Source organism: Theropithecus gelada, chromosome 9, assembly GCF_003255815.1.
Source record: "Theropithecus gelada isolate Dixy chromosome 9, Tgel_1.0, whole genome shotgun sequence".
Taxonomy (NCBI): Eukaryota; Metazoa; Chordata; class Mammalia; order Primates; family Cercopithecidae; genus Theropithecus; species Theropithecus gelada.
Genome location: NC_037677.1, coordinates 120,397,602 through 120,422,138, shown reverse-complemented (window position 1 = coordinate 120,422,138; position 24,537 = coordinate 120,397,602). Strand labels below are relative to the sequence as shown.

The 24,537-nt window shown below is 48.4% G+C and overlaps 1 protein-coding gene across 1 annotated transcript in view; it reads left to right on the top strand.

Moving 5' to 3' along the window:
- The first annotated feature begins 6,748 nt into the window (after positions 1 to 6,748).
- The window catches only part of CPXM2 (carboxypeptidase X, M14 family member 2), a 145,291-nt gene continuing 127,502 nt past the window's right edge, over positions 6,749 to 24,537 (top strand). The window contains exons 1-2 of the mRNA XM_025397641.1: positions 6,749 to 7,390; positions 18,217 to 18,315. Coding sequence (XP_025253426.1) covers positions 7,087 to 7,390; positions 18,217 to 18,315 — 403 coding nt within the window. The 5' untranslated portion in view covers positions 6,749 to 7,086. The remainder of the gene's footprint in view (positions 7,391 to 18,216; positions 18,316 to 24,537) is intronic.

The following is a 24,537-nucleotide window of genomic DNA, read 5'->3' as shown; positions in this document are numbered from 1 at the left end:
CGAAACTCCATCTTAAAAAAGAAAAAAAAAAGAAAGAAAAAGAAAGGAAACTTTCTATAAGGTGAGAATTTCAGCTTTTAAAAAAGTTTAATAAATTCAACTGGAAAATAGAAAAATGATCTGGAACTTTTGTTTGTTTATTTGCTTTTGGAGACAGAGTCTCACTCTGTTGCCCAGGCTGGATTGCAGTGGTGTGATTATAGCTCACTATAACCTCAAGCTCCTGGGCTCAAACGATCCTCCTGTCTCAGCCTCCCAAGTAGCTAAGACTACAGGTGCACACTATCACTCCTGGCTAATTAAAAAGATATATATTTTTTGAGACAAGATCTCACTGTGTTGCTCAGGCTGGAGTTCAGTGGCTATTCACAGACGTGATTATAGAGTACTACAGCCTTGAACTCCGGGGCTTAAGCAGTCTTCTTGCCTCAGCCTCTCAAGTAGTTTAGATTACAGGTGTGTGCCGTTGCGCCTGGCTTAGAATTTTTTTTAATAAAGACTGACTGCCATTTTAATTTAATATTATTGGTTTGTTCAGGTTCTCTATTTTTGTGTCAGCTTTAGCATTTTATATTTTTCTAGGAATTTATTAGATTTTCAAAGTCATTAGGTTCATGAGTTTATTACATTTTTAGTCTCCATCCTACCAAGTTCAGTGTCTCTTGTGTGGTGGGGAGAGGCAGAGGTGTTCTCTTGCAGAAACATCAGTGAGACCCCTGGTTTGGGGTCTGATTGCCCGACAGTAGACTACAGGTGTGGGAAGTCTGTCCCAGCCCTGGGGCCTCATAGAGTGTGTGGACCAACTGCATTTGGCACTGCTGTTTCAGAGAGCCCTGTACCTTGACTGAGAGGATAGAAAGAGGGATGCCTAAACTCAGACCTTCCAAACCTTTGCTTCTGATTCTGGGCCAGAGCGTGGCAGCCCTGCCCATGTGGCAGTGATGGACTGGAGGCCGGGGGCTGGGGCAGCATCTTCCTCTGCTTTGCTTCTTGGCTTCTCACACTGAGTTCCTCTTCATGCAAATCTCGACTCCATGGAGATGATTGCTTCTTGTCTTTCAGGCTTCGTGCATTAAGTGACCACAGAAGCAGCTCCAGAACTTCTAAATTTAAAGAACTTAGATCTTGAGCACTCCTGATGGATGGAGAGGCTTGAGATTTACTGGAGACTAAAGCCACCCCCACCCATGACCACCCCAGGGTGCCCATGCTGTACCCTGACATACTATGCCAATCTGCCCAAGCGCATCTCGGGTCACCTGATGGGCCACCATTCCCTTTGGCCTGAGACTGCAACATGAGTGATGGAGGTGGAAATTTTGGAATGAAACAGTTGGGGGTTCAACTGACTCGATCACTTGTTAATTACATGACCTTCAGCAAGAGACTTAGCCACTTCTAGATTCCTCAGCTGTAAGACAGGGGGAGCTATTCTGCCCTCACAAAGCTTTGGGAGGATGGTATCAGTCAGGGACCCAGCAGGAGACAGAGGCACACACAGATGACAGGTGAATTAAATGAAGTGCAGAGGTGTGGGCAGGGATGTGGAGACAAACAGTGATATTGAGGCTAATGAGTGGAGGCTCAGGCTGTCAGGAAGTCACATCCCCCCACAGGACTGTAGGGCTAGAGTTGAGGAAGTGGGTTTCAGGGAAGCCCAAGGATCCAGCCACCACCAGGACCCCTGGGCCAAAGTGGGTGGGGGGCATAGAAGGGTGGGGGTGGAGGAAGGGGAAGAAATACCCAGAACCCTTTCTCCTCACCTTCCTATCTCCATTGGTTAATCCCCATCAGAAACCAGAGGACAAGGGGACTAATTTACAAGGGCCTCCCAGTCTCCCAGGTAGAGAGGCAAGCCCAGAGGGCTGGAGACCAGAGGGCGTGCAAACAGAGAACCCACCTTACAAAGGTCAAATGTGATCACCCCTGTAAATGATCCTGCACATAGTAGGTAGCCAAGAAACACCGTGCCTCCAAGGCCTTTCAGCAGGCTCCGGTGTGTCCTGTGTTCAGTGTCTCTCCGGGTGCCTGTTCCTGTGGTTTCTGAAGAACTTTCGCAACAGCGTCTTACTGTTTACAAATGGAATATCTCATGCCAAAGCAAGTGTCCCAAAGGCCAAATTGAAAATGAAACCACAGAGTAGAGGCAATAGTGAGGAGAGGAATTAAGTTGCAAGAGGGATCCATGAGCTAAGAATAAGGCTTATCAAAAGATGCCAAATGTACAGGGTATGGGAGTAAGAACAAACATGCTGAAAATTAAATATGAAATGGGTAATTATGTAGTAATGAGATTGAGGACATTACAAAGGACACTGCCATTTAAACTACCACATCTCAACACAGTAATGAACGAGAAAAACCCTCCAGCTTTGTAATTATAATGATAGTTGCCATAACAACTTAGTATCTCTCTCCCTGTGCATCCATCTCAAGACTATATTTTTAGTAATGGCTGTGCCTGAGTATGTATTTTTCTTTATATAGCAGCTAATTTTTCAAATTAATGATCTTTCAAAAAAATTCCATTTTCATTCTCTCTGAAAGTGTAAGAATCTCAGGGATAATTAGGGAAATGAGCAGGTGTGAAAAGTCCCTGATGAAAAATGCTATAAAAATATTGATGTCTTGACAATATTTGTTTCAACAGAATGTTCTCTGGACCTGCACACTCTATTGTTCCTTGCCAAGCCGCTTAACATAAATCTCTGTGGGGCTCATAAATATTTGAAAAATTATTAGCCGTGTAAGGTGTTTGAGGATTATTAGACAAGTATGGATTTACGTTGTATAACAGAAACTGGCTTAGCAGAATCCTGTCTAAGGGATGAATGAATGCACAGACATGGGCTTCTTTTGCTTAGCAGAAGTGCACTTAGCAGATTCTCAACTGAGGCAAACAAACAATGGTTGACTTTAAAGAACACCATTTGAAGAACTCAGAAACCAGGGGGGGATTCTGAACTGCCATTTTGGTTTCCCAGTTTGCCCCCATTGCTACCCCTGACTGGAGTGTCTGGTTTCTGGAGCTCCACTTACCCTATGCAGAGAGACTCACAGCCCCTCCTGAGGGTTCCAGTCCTGAGTTATATAGACAAATTATTAGATTGAGAACAGAAAAAGTCTTAGAGAGAAACATTCTTTGGCTGATGCCATGAAAGACTCTAGGCAAGATTAGTTATGCAGAAGGGGTTATTGAAATGTTCTGTGTTTCTTGTACTCTGCTGGTTTCTGTGGAAGATGCAAAGTTAGCATATTATAATAATCACAGAGCTTATCGGTGCTGTGCAGAAGGCCATTAAGAGTCTGTCTTGGCCGGGCATGGTGGCTCATGCCTGTAAACCCAGCGCTTTGGGAGGCCGAGATGGGTGGATCACCTGAGGTCAGGAGTTTGAGACCAGCCTGGCCAACATGGTGAAACCCCGTCTCTATGAAAAATATAAAAATTAGCTGGCTGTGGTGGTGGGTGCCTGTAATCCCAGCTACTCGGGAGGCTGGGGCAGGAGAACTGCTTGAACCTAGGAGATGGAGGTTGCAGTGAGCCAACACGGTGCCACTGCACTCAAGCCTGGGTGACAGAGTGAGACTCTGTCAAAAAAAAAAAGGGAATCTGTCTTATGGTTGTTGCCCAGTGGTGAGAGGAAACAGCCAAGTTTGAGTGAGCTAGTAAGCCTTGAATCTCACCCAGAGGGGTTAGGTTTACGTGGGATTGGTTAACCCTGCAGATTCTTTGGTCAGGGAGCAAGGTTGTTAATGGGTGTTTTGGTTGGTGAGCAAAGTTGTTAATGGGTGTTTAGGGAGAATGAATGGCTTGTTGCCTTGAAGGAAGGGTGAACGGCAGGTCAGAGAGGCCCCAAAGCAGGAAGACCTGCTGAGCACAGATTCCCGTCATCTGCCATGGGTCTCTGAACCATGGGCTGAGTGATGGGCAGCGGGAACAGAGGAAGAGGCAGATTAAAGAATGTGTGCCATGAGAGCAGCAGGACTTAACAGCTATGTATTAGAAGAGGAAGGAGAGATGGGGCCAAGATGACCAGGGAGGTCTTCATCTGAGAAACTGAAGAATGCAGGACCCTTCCAGACAGATAGGTGAGAGTTGGGAGGAAGGATAAGGCTTGCAAACCAAGAGAATGAGGTCAGCTTTGCCACCCTATGTTCCTAAACTTCATGAGCTCTGACTGTGCCTTGCACATTTCCAGGACAGGCAGCACCAGAGAGAGGGAGCCAGAGGTAGACAAAGGATGCTCCAGGAACAGTGCCGTGGGCTTCTGTGCTGGGAGAACTGGCATCAGTGCAATCGATTCTTGTTCTATTTGTTCTGCTTGCTTTAATTATGTGTCTCCCCAGGGAAAACAAACAAGCAAGCATTAATAGGGAGAGCAGTAATAAGTGGGACTCATTTCTTTATTCCAGGGACGTGTTGAGAGGCATGTTTTGGTGGGGCTTTCTCTGGACACTTACCAGACACTGCAGAGCGGGTATATGTTATGTTACCTAAGGGGTGCTGAAAAGCAGTAAAATGTCTTCAGGACTCATGGGTTTGGGGCCATTGAGATGTATGTGGCCTGACTTTAAATATTGGTTAAAGGCAGTAGAGCAGGGTTAGTCCTGGCCATCACTAGCTTGCTGTGTGTCCTCGGGTAAATCTGGGTCTCAGGATTCTACGTAAAATGAGAGGGAGAAGATTCATCTTCAATTTGGACGCTATCAGAATTACTTGAGGAACTTCTTAGATATGCTAGTGCTTGAACCCACTCTTTAGGAGATTCTGAAGGTCTGGGGTGCAGCCTGGGTGTCCGTCTGCTGTTGAGCAAGCTCTGGGGGTTCTGATGGAGGTGGTGCAGGGCACAGTCCTTACCTGGGCAGCCTCTGCAGTCCCTCTGGTCAGGATGCCAGGCCAGCCTCTTGTTAGTGCTTCATACAGCTCGCTGGAACACTGGGTGTGTTGCTTGCTGCTGGAGCCGCTTTCTGTTTCACCACTGAAGACTCCGTTGTTGTCTGGAGTGCCTGGCTTCAGATAAAACTGTCCCCAAGAGTGAGCCCTGGGGATAGGTCCTGGAGGAGGGTGGGCGGGGATCCAGGGAGGGGCGGGGAGCAGAGAGTGGTGGGTGGGGAAGGGGACCCTCCTGCCCTCTCACCCTGCAGACTTCTGCTGGCTCTGGATTCCGGAGTGTCCTAAGGGTTTGACAGGCAGGACCAAGGCCTCCTGGTCCCTGCGGACAGGCCCTGCCTCAACCAGCAGGCTCCTCCTCTCCCTCTGGTCATTCTGCTTTGACCTTCAAACTGGAAGCCTGGAAGACTGGCCTAAAAGATGGCCTGATTGAGTGGCCTGTGCAGAAAGAGAATGAGAGCCTTCCTGGCCCAAGCCCTGACCACTGTGGGGTCTCAGGAGCCCCCACTCTAGGGAAGTCCTCACTCCAGAGCAATGATAAGGCCTTGCCCTGGTGCCCTGACTCAGCTCAGTGGCATCCTAGGATCATATCACAGGCCTAGAGGAACTGGGAAGGTGACAGGCCAATGCAGGCTTGAGGGTCAGTCTGTCCCTGTAGTACACTCCATGAGATCCCAAAGACATCTATACCTGAATACCTAGAACAAGAGATAGTTAGGGAACCTGGCAAAAAGTTAGGGAACATGGCATAATGGACTTTGCCGATGTGGTTAAGGTCACTACTTAAGAGAGGATGACTATCCTGAATTTTTTGGGTGGGCCCATCTAATCACACACTCTCTTAAAAGTAGAGAATTTTCTCTAGCTGAAAGGCAAAAAGATGTGGCAGGAAGGGAAGAGATTTGAAGCTGCATCAGTGCTGGCTCTGAGATGCAGGGCCCACGTGCGAGGACCAGGGAGAGGCCTGGAGGAGCCTGCAGAAGACATGAGGAGGAACACAGGCAGTCAGCAGGAGGAAAGGCGCCTCAGCCCACAGCCAGCAAGGGAACTGCACGTCAGTCCTACTACCGCAAGGACCTGAATTCAGCCAATACCTGAGTGAGCCCGGAAGTGGACTTTTCCCCAGAGGCTCCCCTAAAAAACCCAGTCCTGCTGACCCCTTGATTTTGGCCTGGTGACACTTGCATCAGCCTTCTCACCTGCAGAGCTGTTAGAGAGGTGTTGTTTGAAGCCACTAGGTTTGTCATCGTTTGTTACAGCAGCAAGGGAAACGCATGCAGTCCTTTGGCTCCACATAAAGAATCCATGCAGAGTTGTCCAAAGTGGGAGGCCTTTTCTCAAAGGACCCTCTGGGCAAGAGCCTGCTCTTGCATGAACCACAAACCCTCTTGTGACCCCTGGATGGCTGCCCTGGGGTAACATCACTCTCTTTCCCAAGGCCCCACAGAATCACTGTCTCAGATGGGAGGGGGTTCCTCCAGGGTCCCTAAGCCCTGCTCCCAGGGAACTTTACACCCAGAAACCCCGGGAACCTCAGGAATTCCTCATTCCCAGTTCCTGAAACAGAAGCATGGCTAGTGGAAAGTCCAGGTCTGCGGGATGGTCAGCACACGGGGCAGGAGTTTGAGAGCTGGAGGCTGCTTGGGCTCTGATTTACTTTAGAACCCCGGGCCAATCTTTTCTCCTCTCAGGTCACGTTTCTCCACCTCCATTCTCAACAAAGGAATGGAACAGCGGGCCTCAATGTTTTCTTCTAAGATTGAAACTCATTCGCGTCTCTGGGGAAGCAGGCCCCACATTGGCCAGCCTGTGGGGGAGGGGAAGGGGGCTAGGGACAGACTGCGGGGCGCAGGGGGCTTTCTTGGGCTTGGCTGCTTGGAACACCTGCCTCCAAGGACTGGCCTCGGCGGGGTCGCCGGGAAAGGGAGGGAAGAAGGAAGGGCGGGGCCGGCCCCCCTGCGCCCGCCCCGCGCCTCTGCGCGCCCCTGTCCGCCCCGGACCAGCCCAGCCCAGCCCAGCCCAGCCCAGCCCAGCCCCGCGGGCCGGTCACACGAGCAGCCAGCCGGCAGCCTCCCGCGCCCCGTGCGCCGCTCTGCTGTGCCCTACGCCCCTGCCCCGCGCCAGCCTCTGCGCCCGCAGCCCGCCCGGCGCTCCCGGTGACAGTGACCCTGCCCTGGGCGCGGGGCGGAGCAGGCATGTCCCGCCCGGGAACCGCTACCCCGGCACTGGCCCTGGTGCTCCTGGCAGTGACCGTGGCCGGGGTTGGAGCCCAGGGCGCAGCCCTCGAGGACCCTGATTATTACGGGCAGGAGATCTGGAGCCAGGAGCCCTACTACACGCGCCCAGAGCCCGAGCCCGAGACCTTCTCTCCGCCACTGCCTGCGGGGCCGGGGGAGGAGTGGGAGCTGCGCCCGCAGGAGCCCAGGGCGCCCAAGAGGGCCACTAAGCCCAAGAAAGCTCCCAAGAGGGGGAAGTCGGCTCCGGAGCCGCCTCCACCAGGTAAGGAACTTTCTGCGCTGGGCAGCCCGAGGGGGCGCCGGTGGTTTCGCGCCTCCAGGGGACAGCTGGCTTCTCCCTGTCTGTGTGTCAGGGATGGGCCAGTCCCGGGAATCTCCCTGTTGCTGCCTCTGCCTCCCTAGGGACTGTGTCTGCGCTTCCTGCGGGCCTGCCCAGCTTCCCAGAACTTGGCCTTGACCCTGACACACATTTCAGCTCTACCTTATACCCTTAGGTAAAGAGGGAGCTGTGCAATTGGGAGGCTGCCTGGAGGGTCAAAGTTCTTGTTTCAAGCTTGAAATCCCCTGAGCTAAGGATCTTTCTGCTGGATACCTCTTACTTCTCTGCCTACTTCTTCAATCCTCAAATGCGGCTGAATTTCCGCTTTGGGGGTATGGATGGCTGGCTCTTTTGGCAGATGGCCTTCTGGGGAAAGTTCTGCCAGTAGGCCTTTACCCAGCTGTGTCCCTTCTCAGCTCCCTCCCTCCCACTCTCAGTGGGCCCCTTGGGTCCTCTGCCCGGCTGGGGCAGGATGGCACAGCCTCCGCTGGGGAGTCTGTGCCTGGAGTCTGCTGCAGCCTGAACTCTGTTTTAGGGGCTGCCTGGCTGCCTGCGGTGCTCTGTCTTTCATCCAAGTCTCATACCCTTCTCAAATCCATCTTCAGTTTCTGCCAATCCCATTTTCCTAGGAAAATGACTTCCATTAAATGACGTAGTTTATTAACCACCTTGTGAAGTGGGGCTTCCTCTAGTTGTTCCAAATGTTCTTTGCTCAAATTTCAGGGGCTGCAGGCCTAGTATTTCAAGAGTGGGGCATGAGCAGGAATGTGGCCAAATTCTCTGGCCTTGCAATGGCCTTTCCTGAAAGGAGATACGTGCGGGTGCCACCGTTACAGGGCTCCGAGTGTGGAAGGCATCGTCTTTGTTTGGTTAAACTGCTCATGGAAGTCAGCAGCTAGGGCAGTGGGAAAGTGGAGGAGGGGTGAGGACACAGAACTCCTGAAAGGGTGGACCTATCTGAGCATCCCCCTTTGCAGAGGCCCTGGCATGCTTCCATTGTGGACAACTTTGAATGGGCGGGGATTTCTGAGTTGTGTGACAACCCTGAACACATCCAGAATTTCCAGTGTCTCAGGGAGAGTTATGGGAATTCAGATGTGTAAGAGCCACTGTGGCCTAATAACAGGATTAGGAGTGGGAAGAGACTCATATTTGTAGAATGTAGACTGTGACTCCATTAGAAACTTTATGTGCCAGTTTCATTTAATCCTTTCAGTGGCTCCGAAGGGTGGGTGAGGCTCAGACAGTTTAAGTAATTTGCTCAGTGTCACTTGCTGGCTTGGGAGATTTGAAAGCCTTTCTCCTGTCCTTTTAAACTCAAGACATTTTTGGTTTGGTAGTTTGAATCAAATCCATGTGCGTTCTAGTTTTTTTTTTTTAGTGCCTGCAACATGCTTAGCTCCACACTGGGCATGGTAGGGTGGTATAGGCAGGAGACATGTATGTTGGGTTCTGGCAGTCCCTGGGAGTGGTGCCAAGGGGGAAAGTGGAAGGAGTCCCAGACTGGGAGTCTGAAGACTGGGCCTAACACCCATGTTTAGGGCTCATCAGTTCGGGGATCTGGGATCATGGCTCTGTTTCCTGAGCTTTAACTTCATCATCATTTGCAAATAGGAAGACTGCACCTACCACCTCGCTTTACTTTGTCGATTGCTGTAAAAACCTTTTAACGAAAGCTTCCAGTGTGCCTGCCAGCTTCTGTGCTAGTCTTCCTGTGAACCTTTCATTCATTCCACAGGCTGTTACAAGAGCCTGCTGAGAACCGGTGCTGGGTGAGATCCTAGGCATGGGGAGAGCAAGACAGTCCTCTTGCCTGCCCCCCCACCACATGGAACTAGCTGGGGACTCTGAGAAAGTAATGTAGTTGTGCTGAGCGTTGCACAGAAGTGCGGGGTGTTAAGGAAACATAAGCTGGGGGAGCTCCCTGAATCTGTGGGGGCTTGGGTAATGCTTCCCCGAAGAAGTGATGTTTAAGACTTGACAAGTAAGTCAGCTTTTATTGTCCTGGGGACTCGTGCAAGTGACCGGACATCATTCCTAAGATAGGTTTCTTTCCCTACAGAAAACATCTCAGAAAGTCACAACCAGGCCTGAGCTGTGTCCACAGACTAATGTGTCTGCAGACTCAGGGGTTACATGGGGAGGTGACTCTCTTTAGTCCTGGGAGAAACAGCTGTTGCCACTCTTGGAATGGGGTCTCTGGAGGAGAAATCAGAATGTAACCTGAATATGCAAGAGAAAGCTCCTTTGCTTTTGGAAGGCCATCTTGCAGGCAGAGACAGGCCATGGGGGAGCCTGTTTATTCGGTGTCTAGCCTCTGCTCCTGCAGGACGCCTTGCCCAGTTCAGCACGGCCCTGGCATCTGCCGGGATCTCCAAGCCCCATACTGAGAACACGTCTTCGGAAAATCTAGAGACTCAGATCAGAGGCCTGCTGGGACAGCTGCCTCCGGACCTGCTACCATGTCAGCCTTGTTTCTAATAAATTCTGGGGGGCTTTTTTAGAGCTCTCCTCAACCATGGCAAGACAAGTGTGACATTTATCTCATATTTTTAACTCCTGTCCTTTTTTATTTTGGTGTTTGCTCAGCAGAATCCTCTGCCCTGGACCGGAGTGGGAAGACTGGTTTAAGCATGAACTTGGTTAGGGGAGTCAGTGACAGTTTTGTGCAGTTAAACTACACTAGGAGAAAATTACTTTTTTCCACTTTAAGTAGTGGCTTGATCTATATGCTGCTCATGGTGTAACAGAAGCACTTATCTCCGCATTGGATTGTTTTGGAATATCTTAGGAAGTCACTTACATAGGAAGGAACATTGGACTGTGGCCTGGAGTGTTTAATGCAAACTTCTGTACTTTGCTTCACTGGGTGGATGATGCAATGCTATGTACCAGGCACTGAGGTGGGAGTGAGGGGTTCAATTTAGAGATGCATAAGAGTATAAAAGCATATATAACTAACTAAAAGTCTATATGTACTTTATCTTTGCAGATGATAAAATATTTCCCAGATAGCTTTTGTCTTGCATAAAAGTGAGTTCAAGGAAAGATGTATTCAGCAAGTGATTCCCCAGTGAATTTCCGAACAGGCAGATTTTCTATGTTGTAGGCCCCAGAAGGGAGCCCTCTTTTAACCCTGTAGGGGGTTTATGCAAGGAGCCGAGGGCATTGGGGATTTGATCTGGGTGTGGGTTCTGGCTTTGACCATTGGCTGTTCTTTCACACCACCACAGAAATGCCCAGTGGGCATTACATGCTGACGTTCATGGAGATGCTTGGAGAACTGAACCCTTTGGATAGTTGAGAATATTGCATTTTCCATGAGTGACTGACAGGTTTCTGGAGAAGTAGAGCCCCAATATGCTCAAAAGAATGGAATCTTTAAAAACATTTATTTAAGTTTTTATTTTGAAATAATTATAAGCTCACAGGAAATTGCAAAAATAGTACAGTGAGGCCCCATGTACCCTTTATCAGCTCCCACTAATGGTAACCTCTTAGATGATTCTAGTACAAGATATTTCAATCTTGGCAGGTTTGATGTTTTGGGCCAACGGTGTGTTTGTGTGTGTGTGTGTGTTGTGCGCGTGTGCCAACAGAGGAGGAAGGGGATTGCCTTCCTGTGCATTGTAAGATGTTTAGCAGTGTCCCTGGACTTGAAATTGGATGCCAGTAGCACTCTCCCCCATGTTGTAACAACCAAAAATGTCTCCAGACATTGCCAAATACCCCCAGGGGGTTGAGAATCACGGTTGTATACAGTATCAAAACCAGGAGGTTGACAGTGACACTGTTAACTAGATTACATGCCTTACTCAGATTTGACCAGTTCTTACATGCATTTGTATACATGTTCTCTGCAGTTTTTATCACATGTCCAGGTTCATGGAACCACCACCACTATCAGGATATGGAACTGAAGAATCTTTTTCTTAGGTTGCAGTAGGATTTTGGTACTGTACAATTTCTGAGGTCCTCATTGTGAACACTCATCCATCCCAGAATTTTAGAACTCTAAGGAACCTAAGTGGAAACTGAGCACAGATTCTTGCTTATTGCAAGATTCTAACAGTGAACCGCCCAGCCTCTGCTCACAGGCTTCCATGGATGGACCTTTCAGTGGATGAAGAGTACTTATTGCTAGAATGTTCTTCCTCATATGGGCTTGACAACGTTCTGCTCTCTAATTCCATTTATTTAGCTGTTTTGAACTGAATTTGACAGTTTCTAGATCCCTGCAGTTGGAATGATTTAAGGCCATGGGAGTGACTCTCAGGTCCTCAGTTTTCGTTATCCCAGGGTTAAACATGAGAAAAGGGGCCACATTTTGCACGTGCAAGTGGATTTGGGGGTGTCTTACTTTGCATGCTATCTTCAAATTGATGACCCTGGTTTGCAGCCATATTCCTTTTGAAGAATAAAATAGAACAGAAAAATAAACCATAGTTATTGAACTTACCCTTTTCCTCCCACTTGGCAGTGACAAACAAATCAAATAATAAGCTGAACTACTGATTTGAATGAGGGATTTGAAGATTTTATTTATTTCTCTCTTCATTGCACGTTGGGTTAGAAGTAGGCTTGGATATGTAGTCTTTAAATTTGAGTTTCTGCTTAGTCCTTTGTTCATAGCTTTCTTCATGTGCCGGTGAGAATGAGCCACTGTTTGAATGTGGCCAAACCCACATCACCGCCATAGTCTTGAGCCCACGGAATTTGCAGAGGGGGCAGCGAGCCACGTTTGTGTGTCTGTACTCAGAATAATTGAGTTTGCATTTTGTACTGTGCTGTGCCCCAGTTGCAGGGGGAAATAACCAAAGAGTTGTTCTTTGAGCATATTTGGTTGTAAACAAAGCCTTTTCTGTTGTGCATGCTGTGAGCCAGTTGGTGAAAAGGGCTTCACATTTAAGCTTTCCTTCTCTTTTCGTGGTGGTTTGCTGCCTTTGGCTTTTGGATGGAAATGTCTTCTCCTGGGCAAAATGGGAGTGTAAGGATTAGGAGGCTGTGTTTGTAAATATTTCAGTAAGTACTTTACAAAGCAATCACAATGCTATTAGCATACCTAAACAATCAACAAGCAATCCTTAATGTCAAATCATATGCTCACTTTAAGAGTTAAATCCAAAGTGTTTTGTCCAGGTAAACTCCCTACAAAATTCCAAGGGAGAGGACGTCATTTCCTGTACATTAGCAAGCAGCTTTCTAAGACACCACCTCCATTTCCAAAATGCCTTCCAAAGTCAACTATTAATGCTGGCAAATTTCCTCTTGCCTGTGCCCAAGGTTCCAGAAACCAGGGCTCGCGCATGGATAATAAAGGAGGACACTCCCACGTTTGCGAAAGCTGGCCTGCGTGCTGTGGTTCTTAAAAACAGCCACTGTGTTTTCTCTATGCCCCAAGTGTCCATGGCTGCCGGAGCTCATGGCACCTTTAGCGTGGGGACAATGGCAGCCTGGCCCTGGAGCCTTGACTTTTGAGGTGGGGGTTTTCTCTGGATGTCCCTAAGGGTCCAGGGAGCCTGAGCTCTCAGGCTTGGCATCTCCAGCAATGACTCTGCCCTCTGTGGCCCTCTCAGGCCCCAGTCACTGCAGCTACCTCTCTGGGGTCACAAAACCCAGGAAATTAGGGTTTCTTTGGATGGCCCCTGGAAGGGATGGTATCCACATCTGGCTGGCAGCCAGCTGGCTACTCATTGGGCATCATAGGCTGGTTGACATGGCACAAAACACCTTCAAGTGTTAATTTAAGCCCCTGATGTCACAGATTTGTATGGAATGCCTGGTTCGTGCTAGGCACAGGTAGGTGCCCCATGATGAGTTTTTTCAGGATTAAGAGAGAGCTGAGGTCAAAGTCTGGTTCTGCCACTCACGGGCATTTGTGACCTCTCCAAGCCTCAGTTCCTCAGTGTGGCATGGGAACAATTAATAACCTAAGCTTTTGGAGGAGGTGTGCGATCGGATGGGTCAATGCCCAGCCTCCCAGCCTTGAAGCCTCTGGAGGGGCAGCTCAGAGGTGTCTCCCCTCCCAACCCTACCCTGAGTCCCCAGCCAGGTTGAGTCCCCATTGGGTCCTGCCAAACAACACAGCCTAAATTATTGCTATTTCCCCTTTCACCTTTTCACCTGTGCTACCTGAAATCTCCTCCCTGATACAGCACTGTGCCCAAGGCCTTCTTGTCTCAGGCTCTGTTTCCAGATGGAATCTAAAATGAGACTGGCAGGTACCAACAGCTCCCTGCACAGTGTCTGCACGTACCCACCTGCTGCTGTTACCGGGGTGTCTCTTTAAAGGCAAAGGACTCTATTTGGTTGCAAGTCAGAAAGGCAGCTGCTGACTGCACAAAGGGTGAGAGTGGGGGACCACAGGGCACTGCTGCCCCAACCAAGCCCACTCTTCCTTATGCCCAGATCTGAGGCCAGGTCTTCTACATGAAAGGCTGACCCAGAGGAGGGCAGGACTGACCAGGCAGGTTTCCCAGAGAAGACACAATGGAGAGAGAGAGAGAGAGAGAGAGGGAGAGAGAGAGAGGCAGGCCATGGGATTTTGATGGGTTGTTCGATTGATTGATTTTGGTCTAGTTTTGGTAAAAAGTTCTTAGACAATTTCACAAGTACCTCCATGTCCAGCCCACAGCCTCCCCTCCACCTCCCATCAAGGTCATTGAGATGGATGGAAGCCAGCGCATCAGTCCACTGCTCAACTCACCCTTCAGGACCCACTGATCCCCTGGATTCTTATTTCCTCTGGGAGCTTCCTGTCCTCAGAATTGGATAAGGGTGCAGGCGGTTCCTCCCTGTGTCGTGGCCCTTTCCCTGCCAACATCATACAGAGCAGGTGTTTCTCACTGCTTTTGTTTAGATTTTTGTGTTCACCTGTGAAGTTCTCCTGGCTCTCCTTGTGTGAGTGTTCCCAGCAGATCTGGTGTGTTTGTGGTGATTTAGCCTTAGTACTGCAATTCTGGGGAGCCCCAGAGAACCTCTTTGGTCATTTCTTTCTCCTAATGTGGATTCCTTAAGCAGAAGCAGGCAAGGACCTCAGAGCCCTGGGCTGGGTCCTTCACTGTAGGAATGCAGAGCCAGCTGGACTGGAATTTCCTGGGGAAAATGCAAAATTGCAGCAAAGCATTTTTTTTTTCTGGCTTCTGGGGGTTGCTACTGTAAGCCCTTTGTATAGTGAGGGGAAAAATAGTTCTCTATTAACCAAGAATTATATTTATCACTGTAGACCAGAATAGAACATGTGGCCCTCATTGGCAATTCAGTTTGCTACTTTTAAGGAATTTGGTTTTGTCATGCAGCCCAGATGGAGATGCTGGCTTGATCCTGGCCCCTTCTCTGCACACTGTTTCCATTTTGCTTTCTTCTTTCATCTGCATGGACCATATGCCGCCTTTCTTGTTAGGAGAGAGGAAGGGGCTATGAAGGGGGGTCCTGTGTGCTGTCTGTGAAGGGCTCAGATTTGGAGTCAGTCTCCAGCTCTGTCCCCTCCTGGCTCTGTCCGTGACCTTGGGCAGCTCTCTTCTCCCCTCTGAGCATCTGTATCCCCATCTATAAAATAGTATGCAAAGACCCTATTAGAATCTATGTGAAAATGCCTTGTAAATTTTGAACCATGCTATGCACATTAGCTATTATTCCTCCAGCAACTGGAATAGCTCTTTGTGATGGGTGAGAAGATATAGGTCTTGGTCAGTGAGGGTGCAGGCCAGGGCCACCCTAAGCACTTCAGGCAGCATTTTTGTTTCCTGCTGGTAACTTCCACCATGGCAGGTATTGTTGCCTTCTCCTTTCACTGATGAGGGAACCGAAGTGTAGAGAGGTGATGAGGTCATCCCAGGACACACCTGTGGGTGCAGGGGCAGACGTGGCAGCACCCCAGACTGGAACCAGGCTCTTAGGCCTGTACTCCCAACCGCCAGCTGCCTCCTCCCCAGCGCAGGCGCTGGGCCCCTGTCTGCTATCTCAGCCCCATCTGCCACTCCCTTCGGGGAGTCTGTTCCCCACATGTTGATCCCAGCCCCCTCCCCCTGCCAGGAGAGTCACACTCTCAGTGTAGTAGGACCTTCGCCTGACATCCAGACTTTCACTGGAGTCCCAGAGCTGAACGGGGCCATTTCCTCATAGGCCTGAATCTGCTTGGGCCTGGGGTGCCCAGGCCATGGTGTTGTGGTGTGGGGTCTGGCAGGACCATGGTGTGGGGTCTGCCCAAGCCATGGTACTGCGGGCTGTCCAGGCTATGGTGTGGGGGCTGCCCAGGCCATAGTATTATGGTTGCGGGGTTGGTGGGGGGTGCCTAAACCATGGTATTAGAAGCTGCGCAGGCCACGGTATTGGGAGCTGCCCGGGCCATGGTGTTGTAGTGTGGGGGCTGGCTGGGCTGTGGTGTGGGGGCTGCCCAGGCTGTGATGTTGGAGGGCTGCCTGGCTCCCTCTCTCACTGCCTGTTCCGTGGAGGGCCTATGGAGGTGGCCCTGGCTGAAGGAAGGCTGTCGTGAACACCATCTTCTGGGGAAGGCTGGAATGGGCATTATTTTCCAGAACTTTGGCTTTTTTTCTCACATATTTTGTGAAATTTTTTCCTTTCCTTTTCTTAAAACATCTTATGTTTCTGCAAAATCCAACTCAGCCTTATCAGAAGTTATGCTCCTGATTTTGTGGAGCCACTAAGGCCTTTACGGAGCTCCGGTCAGGCTTTTATGGAGGTGGCCTCCTTCCACGGTTTTCCCACCAGCCGGGATGTTCCCACCCACAGAAGCAGGACACAGGCCAAAGCAGCATCGGGCAGAGATGTGGGTTCAGGTCTCTGACTTGCCCTCCTCCTCTGGCCTTTACAGAAGTTTCAGTTAATTGGCTTCTAGACACTAATGGGGACACTTAATTTTTTTATTTTATTTTAAGCTTACATGGAAATGAAAGATACTTCCAGCAGGTACCACCCAAGAATATAACAAAAAGGGGGTTTCCTTTGGCTTGGCCCAATGTACCCCTTGAATTTCTTGAAGATTTAAGGTTTTCTTAATAAGTGTCCTTTTAGCAGGTGACTGTAACATAGTCGGAAATGATTTCATTATTGGCAGAATCCACCAGCTGATTTTGGTATTTCAACTGGCTTTTAAAGTTCAAGCTAAGTTTCTTTCTCCACAGACCTGCCCTGCCTCTTGTTTTTGTTTGTCACTCACTGACTGGTTCATTTGTTCATTCATGCCTTCATTCATTCATCACAGCCTCCTAAGTCCCAGACTCTGGAGACAGAGCGGTGAGCAAAGCCAGAAGTCATCCCTGTCTCATCAACAGACACATCCCATTGCCACTGGGATGCTGCCACCCAAGATGGGTGCAGAGCTGCAGTGTGGCTGCCAGTGCCCCGCCCAGGTCTTCTTTCCCCACAGGGACACACAGCCCCCAGATACCAGGAGTCTCCTCTTCAGGCAGCTCACACCTGCTTCTACCTCTGCAGAAGCACCCTTGGAAGGCTACATCTCCCACTCATAGGCTGTAGCCAGAAGCCAACTGCAGTAGAAATGACAGCTCCTTGTCCCGAGTCAGGACAACCCTGTGTGTAGTTGCTGCTCCTGTGGGATGGGCTGAGCCTGACTCTGGCTGAGACCACAGCCTTGCTTAGCTCCTTTCTTCATCCCATCCTGCTTCCCTTCCTCTCCCTCTCCCTCAATACATCTTGTGCATCCAAACCCCTGCATCAGGCTCTACCTAGAGGCAACCTGACCCAAAGCAGGTGCTATCAACTTCCATCAAAGTGGATTTGATTTGGTGGGGAGGTCAGGAAAGTTTAAGGAAGCAATGTCAGAGCTGAGATTTTCAGGATCAGTAGGAGCTAATTAGTTTGAGAGTGAAGGGAAGGGAAGTGTGCTCCAGGAGGAACAACATAGTACAAAGTTCTGGTGAGGAAGAAGCATGAACTGAAGGCTGAAAGGAGGCCAGTGTTGCTGGAGCAGGGAGAGGGAGTGCAGTTTGAGAAAGAGCCAGGGGGCCAGCAGGAGCATGGCAGGCAGGTGTCTCAGGCTATGGCAAGGAGGCTCCCCAAATGGGGGCAGCATCCTTACCTACAGGTGCCAAGCCAGGGCCTGGGAGAGAGTTAGGTTGGAGAAGCCCAGCAGGGTGGAAAATGCTAGCTCTGGGGTCACAAGTCTGAGGCTCCACTTCCAGTTCCAGAAACTACAAATGATGTCTCTGGGCCTCAGTGAGGATCAAATGTACTACCCAAAAGTATTCTTCAGTCATTTTTTTTTTTTTTTGAGACGGAGTCTCATTCTGTCACCCAGGCTGGAGTGCAGTGTTGTGATCTCGGCTCACTGAGAGCTCCACCTCCCGGGTTTATACTATTCTCCTGCGTCAGCCTCCCGAATAGCTGGAACTACAGGTGCCCACCATCACACCCAGCTAATTTTTTGTATCTTTAGTAGACACAGGGTTTCACCGTGTTAGCCAGGAAGGTCTCGATCTCCTGACCTCATGATCCGCGTGCCTCGGCCGCCCAAAGTGCTGGGATTACAGGCGTGATCTTCAGTCTTATAATAGTAACAATGTGCAGGTGTACGTTGTTTTTATTAGGAGTGTTTGTTCTCCTGGGTGTTTCTAATAACAAATTTCCTTTCCTTTAACTAGAGACTCCTTAGAGTCCAAGACTCCATCTTTAGGGACAGGGGAACAGAAGGGGAGATGGCTGCTGTGCAGGAGAGGACAGTTGAACTCAGCATCCTGAACCAGCTCTGACATATGTGAAAGTAAAGGCATCTCTCTCTCCCTCTTTAGGTAAAAACAGCAACAAAAAAGTTATGAGAACCAAGAGCTCTGAGAAGGCTGCCAACGATGATCACAGTGTCCGCGTGGTCCATGAAGATGTCAGAGAGAGTAAGTGAGGCTCTCACCAGTCCTAGGCCCTGTTCAGGGAGGGTGGGTGGGTACAGGCCCCTGGTGCAGCAGCCCGACTACAGATTCGCGAGTGTGGGGCTGCCTGGGGCCTGCTGTCTATTCTGATCGATGCTGCAGGGGAGAACATTCACGGCAGCTTCTGCCCGCATTCACACTTGTGCACTGCCTCCCAGCTCACAGCCAGGTTCTCCGATTCAGCTGCAGTCAGTTTTGAATTTCCTGGAGCTCTTGGTTGCTTTCCCCACCTCTCTCTCCTCAGAGACGACATCATTTCCTTTCTTGTGGGACCTCTTAGCTGCCCATGGCCTTGAGTGTGCATTTCTTATCTCCCAACCTGACCCAGGAGCCTCTGGGGTCAGAGATCAAATCTACTTGCAAAATATGCAGTGCTGGGCCGGTGTCTCACAGTCATGTGAACACAGTGCACCTTTAATTGCTCACCTTGGGATGTTCAAAGGTATGAGTTTGAGACTCATGAACGATCTCTGGCCCACGAGCTATAGCTATTGCTATTAACTACTGCCATTATTATTATTGGATCATTATTATTCTAAACTCTGGTAACCAGGATCACATTTCGGCTAAAATGAGTATTAGTAATAACAGCCATTTATTAAGCACTTACGCAGTAGCCAGGCACTTGGCTGAGTGTTTGGCATCCCCTAGTGCCCCTCTGACTGTGGGTATTATTATTATCATTATTATCCATATTTTACAGATGAGGAAAATGAGACATGGTAATGTGCATAATTTACCGAGGGTTATACAGTTTCTATGTGGTAAAAACAGGGATTTGAACCCAAGATTTTCTGATTCTAGACTTTTTGGTTAGCTTAAAATAAACAATGCATTTCACAACTTTGCATTTACAGAGGCAGGACTTTAGCTGCCATGCGAGTCCATAAACCACGTTACAGAGTTGATTGTCACAGATGGAAGTGCGTGCTTCCTTAGGCACAATGTAATGATTTGGGGCAGTGTTTCTAACCAAGAACTTGCCATCAAAGAAATCATAGAGATGGCTAATAGTGCATCCTCAAGTGAAAACAGATGTCAACAACAGTGACCTTCTGTGGTCACTCACCAAATGAAAGTTTATTCCTTCTTAAAGTGGGCAGGCGTGCACTCCACCCATTGCTCATTGAGAGCACTCATTGGACCAGGAGAGTGCGTTCTGCACAGTGCACGCTGTGGCTGTGTTTCTGCTGCTTGACCCTGACAGTGTGGTTCTTTGGGGTCTTCTCTAAATGGGGGGTAATAAGACTCCTCACCTTGAGTGGACCTTGGACATTGGCATTTTGTGCCCAAGCAGGCTGATAAAACACCAGCTGTTTCTTCAGGATTACAAATGCCACAGGGCTGACGTGGCTTTGAGAGTTGGTCTCGCCTCCCTGGGTCTTGCTGCCATCAGATTGGATCCTGGTACTTCTTCACGGCCTTGTTAATTTTTAAGTGCTTTTAAACATATTTTGCCCAGATTTTTTTAGTAGCTTCAGCAGAAGGGTTGGTTTGAATTATCTTAGTTCTTTATTATCAGAATTGGAAGTTCTTAAACTTTTGGGGAGACATTTTCAGAAAGATTTTTGAAGACTCAATTACACACACACACACACACACACGTCTAAATTTGCCTTCTTTTCTGCCATGGGTACACCCCTCCCTACTGGCCCACCCAGGATTGCTCCCCTGCCTTTGGCCTCAAAGCTCTGTCAGGTTGGGATCACTGGTCTCATAGGCAGTCATCAAGGCTCTGGTTCATTGAATGCCCTAGATGTGATTTTAACCTGTGAAACTTCTTTTACTAAAAAAAAAAAAAAAAGGAGGAGTCGAGGATAACCTTGGAGGGGAAAAGCAGCTGAGGAGATCCCTGACATGCAACTGACAGTTGGTGGCCATGGAGGCAGGGCACATGTGGCAGGGTGGCATGGCCGTTAGGAACACAGGCCTAGAGTTGGGCACCTGAGCAAGCAAAGTGTGGCCTCAAATGCAGAACTGGGCATTCTCAGAACCCCCAGTCTATCCTCCTCTCAGATCTACTCAGGTTGCACTGGGGGGCTTTGAGGGCAATGTGGCAGAATGTTGGGCTGGTATAGTGACAGCTACATTATGTTCAAGGTGGCAGGCAGAGCAGATGTCAGCCACTTTATTTGCAAGGTGGTGGGCAGTACAGGCGATGTTAACCACATGGAGTTATGAGAGTGGATGGGGTTAAAAGGCTCATTTCAGATGCAGAAGTCATCCTTATGGAACTTTGGCTTTTGAGGAAGAGACCATGTACATGGCTGTCACTGTGATTAAGGAGTAGTTTCAGCTGTGGCAAGTATCCAGCTACATTTTAGATGTTGTTTTGTAATAGTTTAAGAAGTTGGTTGAGTCATCATTCTAACTAATTCTTCACCTCTTCTCATCCCCACACCCTTTGCTGTGTAACTCTTTAGTTCCCTTTGCCAAAGCTGGAAGTCCCTTGGCTTTGGGCTGGTCCATGAGCCTTGTTAGGACAACAGGGGTCAAGTGTCAGTTCTGAGCCCATGCTTTGCTTGTTTCCATTTGTCTCTTGGGTCTCTTGCATCTCCACAAGAAGAGTGTACATATCTAGACCGCTGGTCCTAGGAGGCTGAGCAATGAGTGGAACAGATGTGGGCCCAACCAGCAACCCAGAGCTACCCAGCTGAGCTCAACTGATCTACAGACACCTGAAAGTAAATGCTAATTGTGTGCCATTAAGAGTTAGGGGTTTCTTGTTATACAGCAGTAGCTGACCAATACAATGAAGATAAAGCATGACCTTTTTTTTTCCCCAAAGGTTACATAACATTCCATAATATAACCACCTAATAATAGACATTTATGTTGTTTCCAATTTTTTGCTACTATAGACAGCTTTTGTTGCAATGAAATTACCTTATGCCATTTTATTTGCCATGCATTCATTGCAGAATTATACTCTACTTGGCAATTCCCACCATGATTTTACCCATTTTCTGGCCTCTCCTTCCCTTTGTTTCCAGCCAGATGAGGGCTTGTTTTTTACATGTGTCCCAAGCTTTAAGCTTCTGCTCACATGTTCTCTCTATAGGGAATTGGACAAGCATCAAAGTTGGTGATTGAGAGGACAGCTTTGGGATCAGACTTACACTCGAGACTTTGGACAAGTTACTAACTTTTGGCTGCCAGACTCTGGACAAGTTACTAACTTCTCCATGACTCAGTTTCCTCCTCTGTGAAGTGGGAATAACATTACCTTTATAGGTATATTGTGAAGATTAAGTAATGTCTGCACAGTATAGCACACAGCAAACAGTAAGCTCTCAGCAAACATTAGCTATGACTTGAATTTACCATCTTGGGGTCTTTTGTGTGCCTTAGAACAGGGGCTGGCAAACTTTTTTAAAGGATCAGATTGTAAATATTTTATGCTTTAGTAGCTAAGAGGCAAAATCAAGATATTATATAAGTGCTTATATAACCATTTAAAATGTAAACCTTAAAATATTTAAAATTTATTCTTATTTCACAAATCATACAAAAACAGGTGGTGGGCTGTATTTGACCTTTACACAGGCTATAGTTTGTTAACCTCTTCCTTAGAAGTTCAGTGCTCTGCAAATCCCACTTCCAGGAAGCCTCCTCTGATCACCTCTCTTCAGTTTCCTATGCTTCTTTCTCATGGTCCTGGTTCCCTTGTTTCTCATTTCACAGTGATTTCTGTGCATATCTCTTTGGTTCTGAAAGCCTGTGAATGCTTAAGAGCAGAGGCCTTGTCTGATTCATCTCTGGATAGACCCAGTGTTGGTAGCAGTACTTGACAATGGTGAACCTGTTTGTTGAGTACCCACATTGTGGTAGAGCCAGCATCATGGTGAACAGAACAGGTGCTCTACATATGCTCAGATGGGTTCTCTATGACCCAGAACAGCAGCTGGTCCTTTCAAGGAAGTGGTCTTTGATTTCAGGTCTTAGAGCAAGATCTGTAGGAAAGAAACATGATCAGCCGGGTGCAGTGGCTCAAGCCTGTAATCCTAGCACTTTGGGAGGCCAAGGCGGGTGGATCGCCTGAGGTTAGGAGTTCGAGACCAGCCTGGCCAACATGGTGAAACCTTGTCTCTACTAAAAATACAAAAATTAGCCAGGCGTGGCAGCAAGCACTTGTAATCCCAGCTGCTCAGGAGACTGAGACAGGAGAATTGCTTGAACCCAGGAAGCGGAGGTTGCAGTGAGCAAAGATCACGCCATTGCACTCCAGCCTGAGTGACAGAGCAAGTCTCTGTCCCACTAAAAAAAAAAAAAAAAAAAGGAAACATGATGTCCTACCAGGATGGAAGTAGGATGGTTTCCCTGACACATGTTGGTGAATGCGAGCTTGCTTGATGCATCTCCCTCATGCCTTGACTGGAAGAAGTTTGAGGCCTCAATCAGGCACCATACTTGGGGATTGGCCAACTTAATGTATATTTGTGTGTGTTTTAAGCTTGAGGGTTTTTCATTGCATCACAGACAGTTTGGTTTTTCATCCAAGCCCTTGTTATGAGCCTCTTCTCTTCATTGCATAATCAGACAGTTCCCTGGGGCTAAATTGGGTCTTCCTTCTTGGCATCTGGCACAACTATTCCCAGATCTCTGATTCTGGAGGATTTTACCGACATAGTAGACATGATAAACTGCCATGCCTGTATTTCAGACTCCTATGGGAGTGACAGGGGAGTTGAGGGGCTGGAATTGGGACAGAGTCACACCCCTCTTGACAGGCGGTGGTTAGGAAGCCCAAGAAATATGGGCGCTGGGAAACCAAAGGTGCCCCTACTCCTTGCTATTTTCCACTTTCCGCTCCATCTCAAACATGCCTAAAAAGTTATTCTTTAGTCTCTAAAATGAAACATGTGCCTTTGAAGGATTTTATAGCATTCCTTTACAATGTGGAGAGTTTTATTTTGTTTTTCTAACAATGGGTTTGTGGCAGGGCCTTCACTGGGTTTGATTAGGGGTCCTGGGCTGGCTGTAGCCTACAGTAGACATGTCTGTAAACTTAGTGTGTTTATGAACACCACATGAGCAGTGTGGCCAGTCTGCAGCTATAAGCTTCAGAAACCTTGGTCTGAAACCATAGGCACAGTGGACTTGTCAGCCTAGAAATACTTCCCAGACAAGGGTTTAGGGGACAGAACTCTGATGTGCTCGGTAGCACCCATAGGTGGCATGAAATTTCATTCATTTGTGTCAGTCACTTGACCCCAAGTGTGGTTCTTATTGACCAAGTACATACTGGTCCATTTATAGGGGAGACATTCTAGGGCTGTACCTCTTCAGAATCCCCATGACAGAGGAGAGTACATGTGCTTCTGTTGCTCTTGGGGAATTTGTTCTTGGCATACTGTGACCTATCTTGTTTCCATCTTCTCAAAGCTTCTGTGATAAGACCCTCTTTATTCTGTATTACTGATTCTGGAATGGATTTAATAGAAAACCAAATTTACCATGTTATGCCCTAAAACTTTATAAAAAAAAAATTGGCACTTAAACCACTTGTGGTGGAAGTTGGTCTTATGGTGAACGTAGGTTTCTTTCCTGGCTTATTAAACATTTGACTATGAAAGCAGTAAACACATGCTATAAACTGATCATGTCCCCACAGAATGTGTATGTTGAAATGCCAACCCACAGGGTAATGGTATTTGGGGGTGGGGCCTTTGTGTGTGTGTGGTGGGGGGGCAGGGGGCAGTGATTAGATCATGAGGGTGGAATTCTCATGAACGGGATTAGTGCTCTTATAAAAGAGACCCCCAAGAGCTCCCTTGGCCTTTCCTCCATGTTAGGACACAGGGAGAGGATAGCCACTGTCCATGAACCAGGTCCTCATCAGACACTGAATCTGTTGGTGCCTTGATCTTGGACTTCTCAGCTTTTAGAAATGTGAAAAATAGGCTGGGTGTGGTGGCTCACTCCTGTAATCCAGCACTTTGGGAGGTTGAGGCAGGCAGATCACCTGAGCTCAGGAGTTTGAGACCACCCTGGGCAACGTGGTGAAACCCTATCACTACTAAAATACAAAAAATTACCCTGGCCTGGTGATGCATGCCTCTAGTCCCAGCTACTCAAGAGGCTGAGGCACGAGAATCGCTTGAGCCCTGGAGGTGGAGGTTGCAGTGAGCCAAGATCGTGCCACTGCACTCCAGCTTGGGCTACAGAGTGAGACTCTGTCTCAAA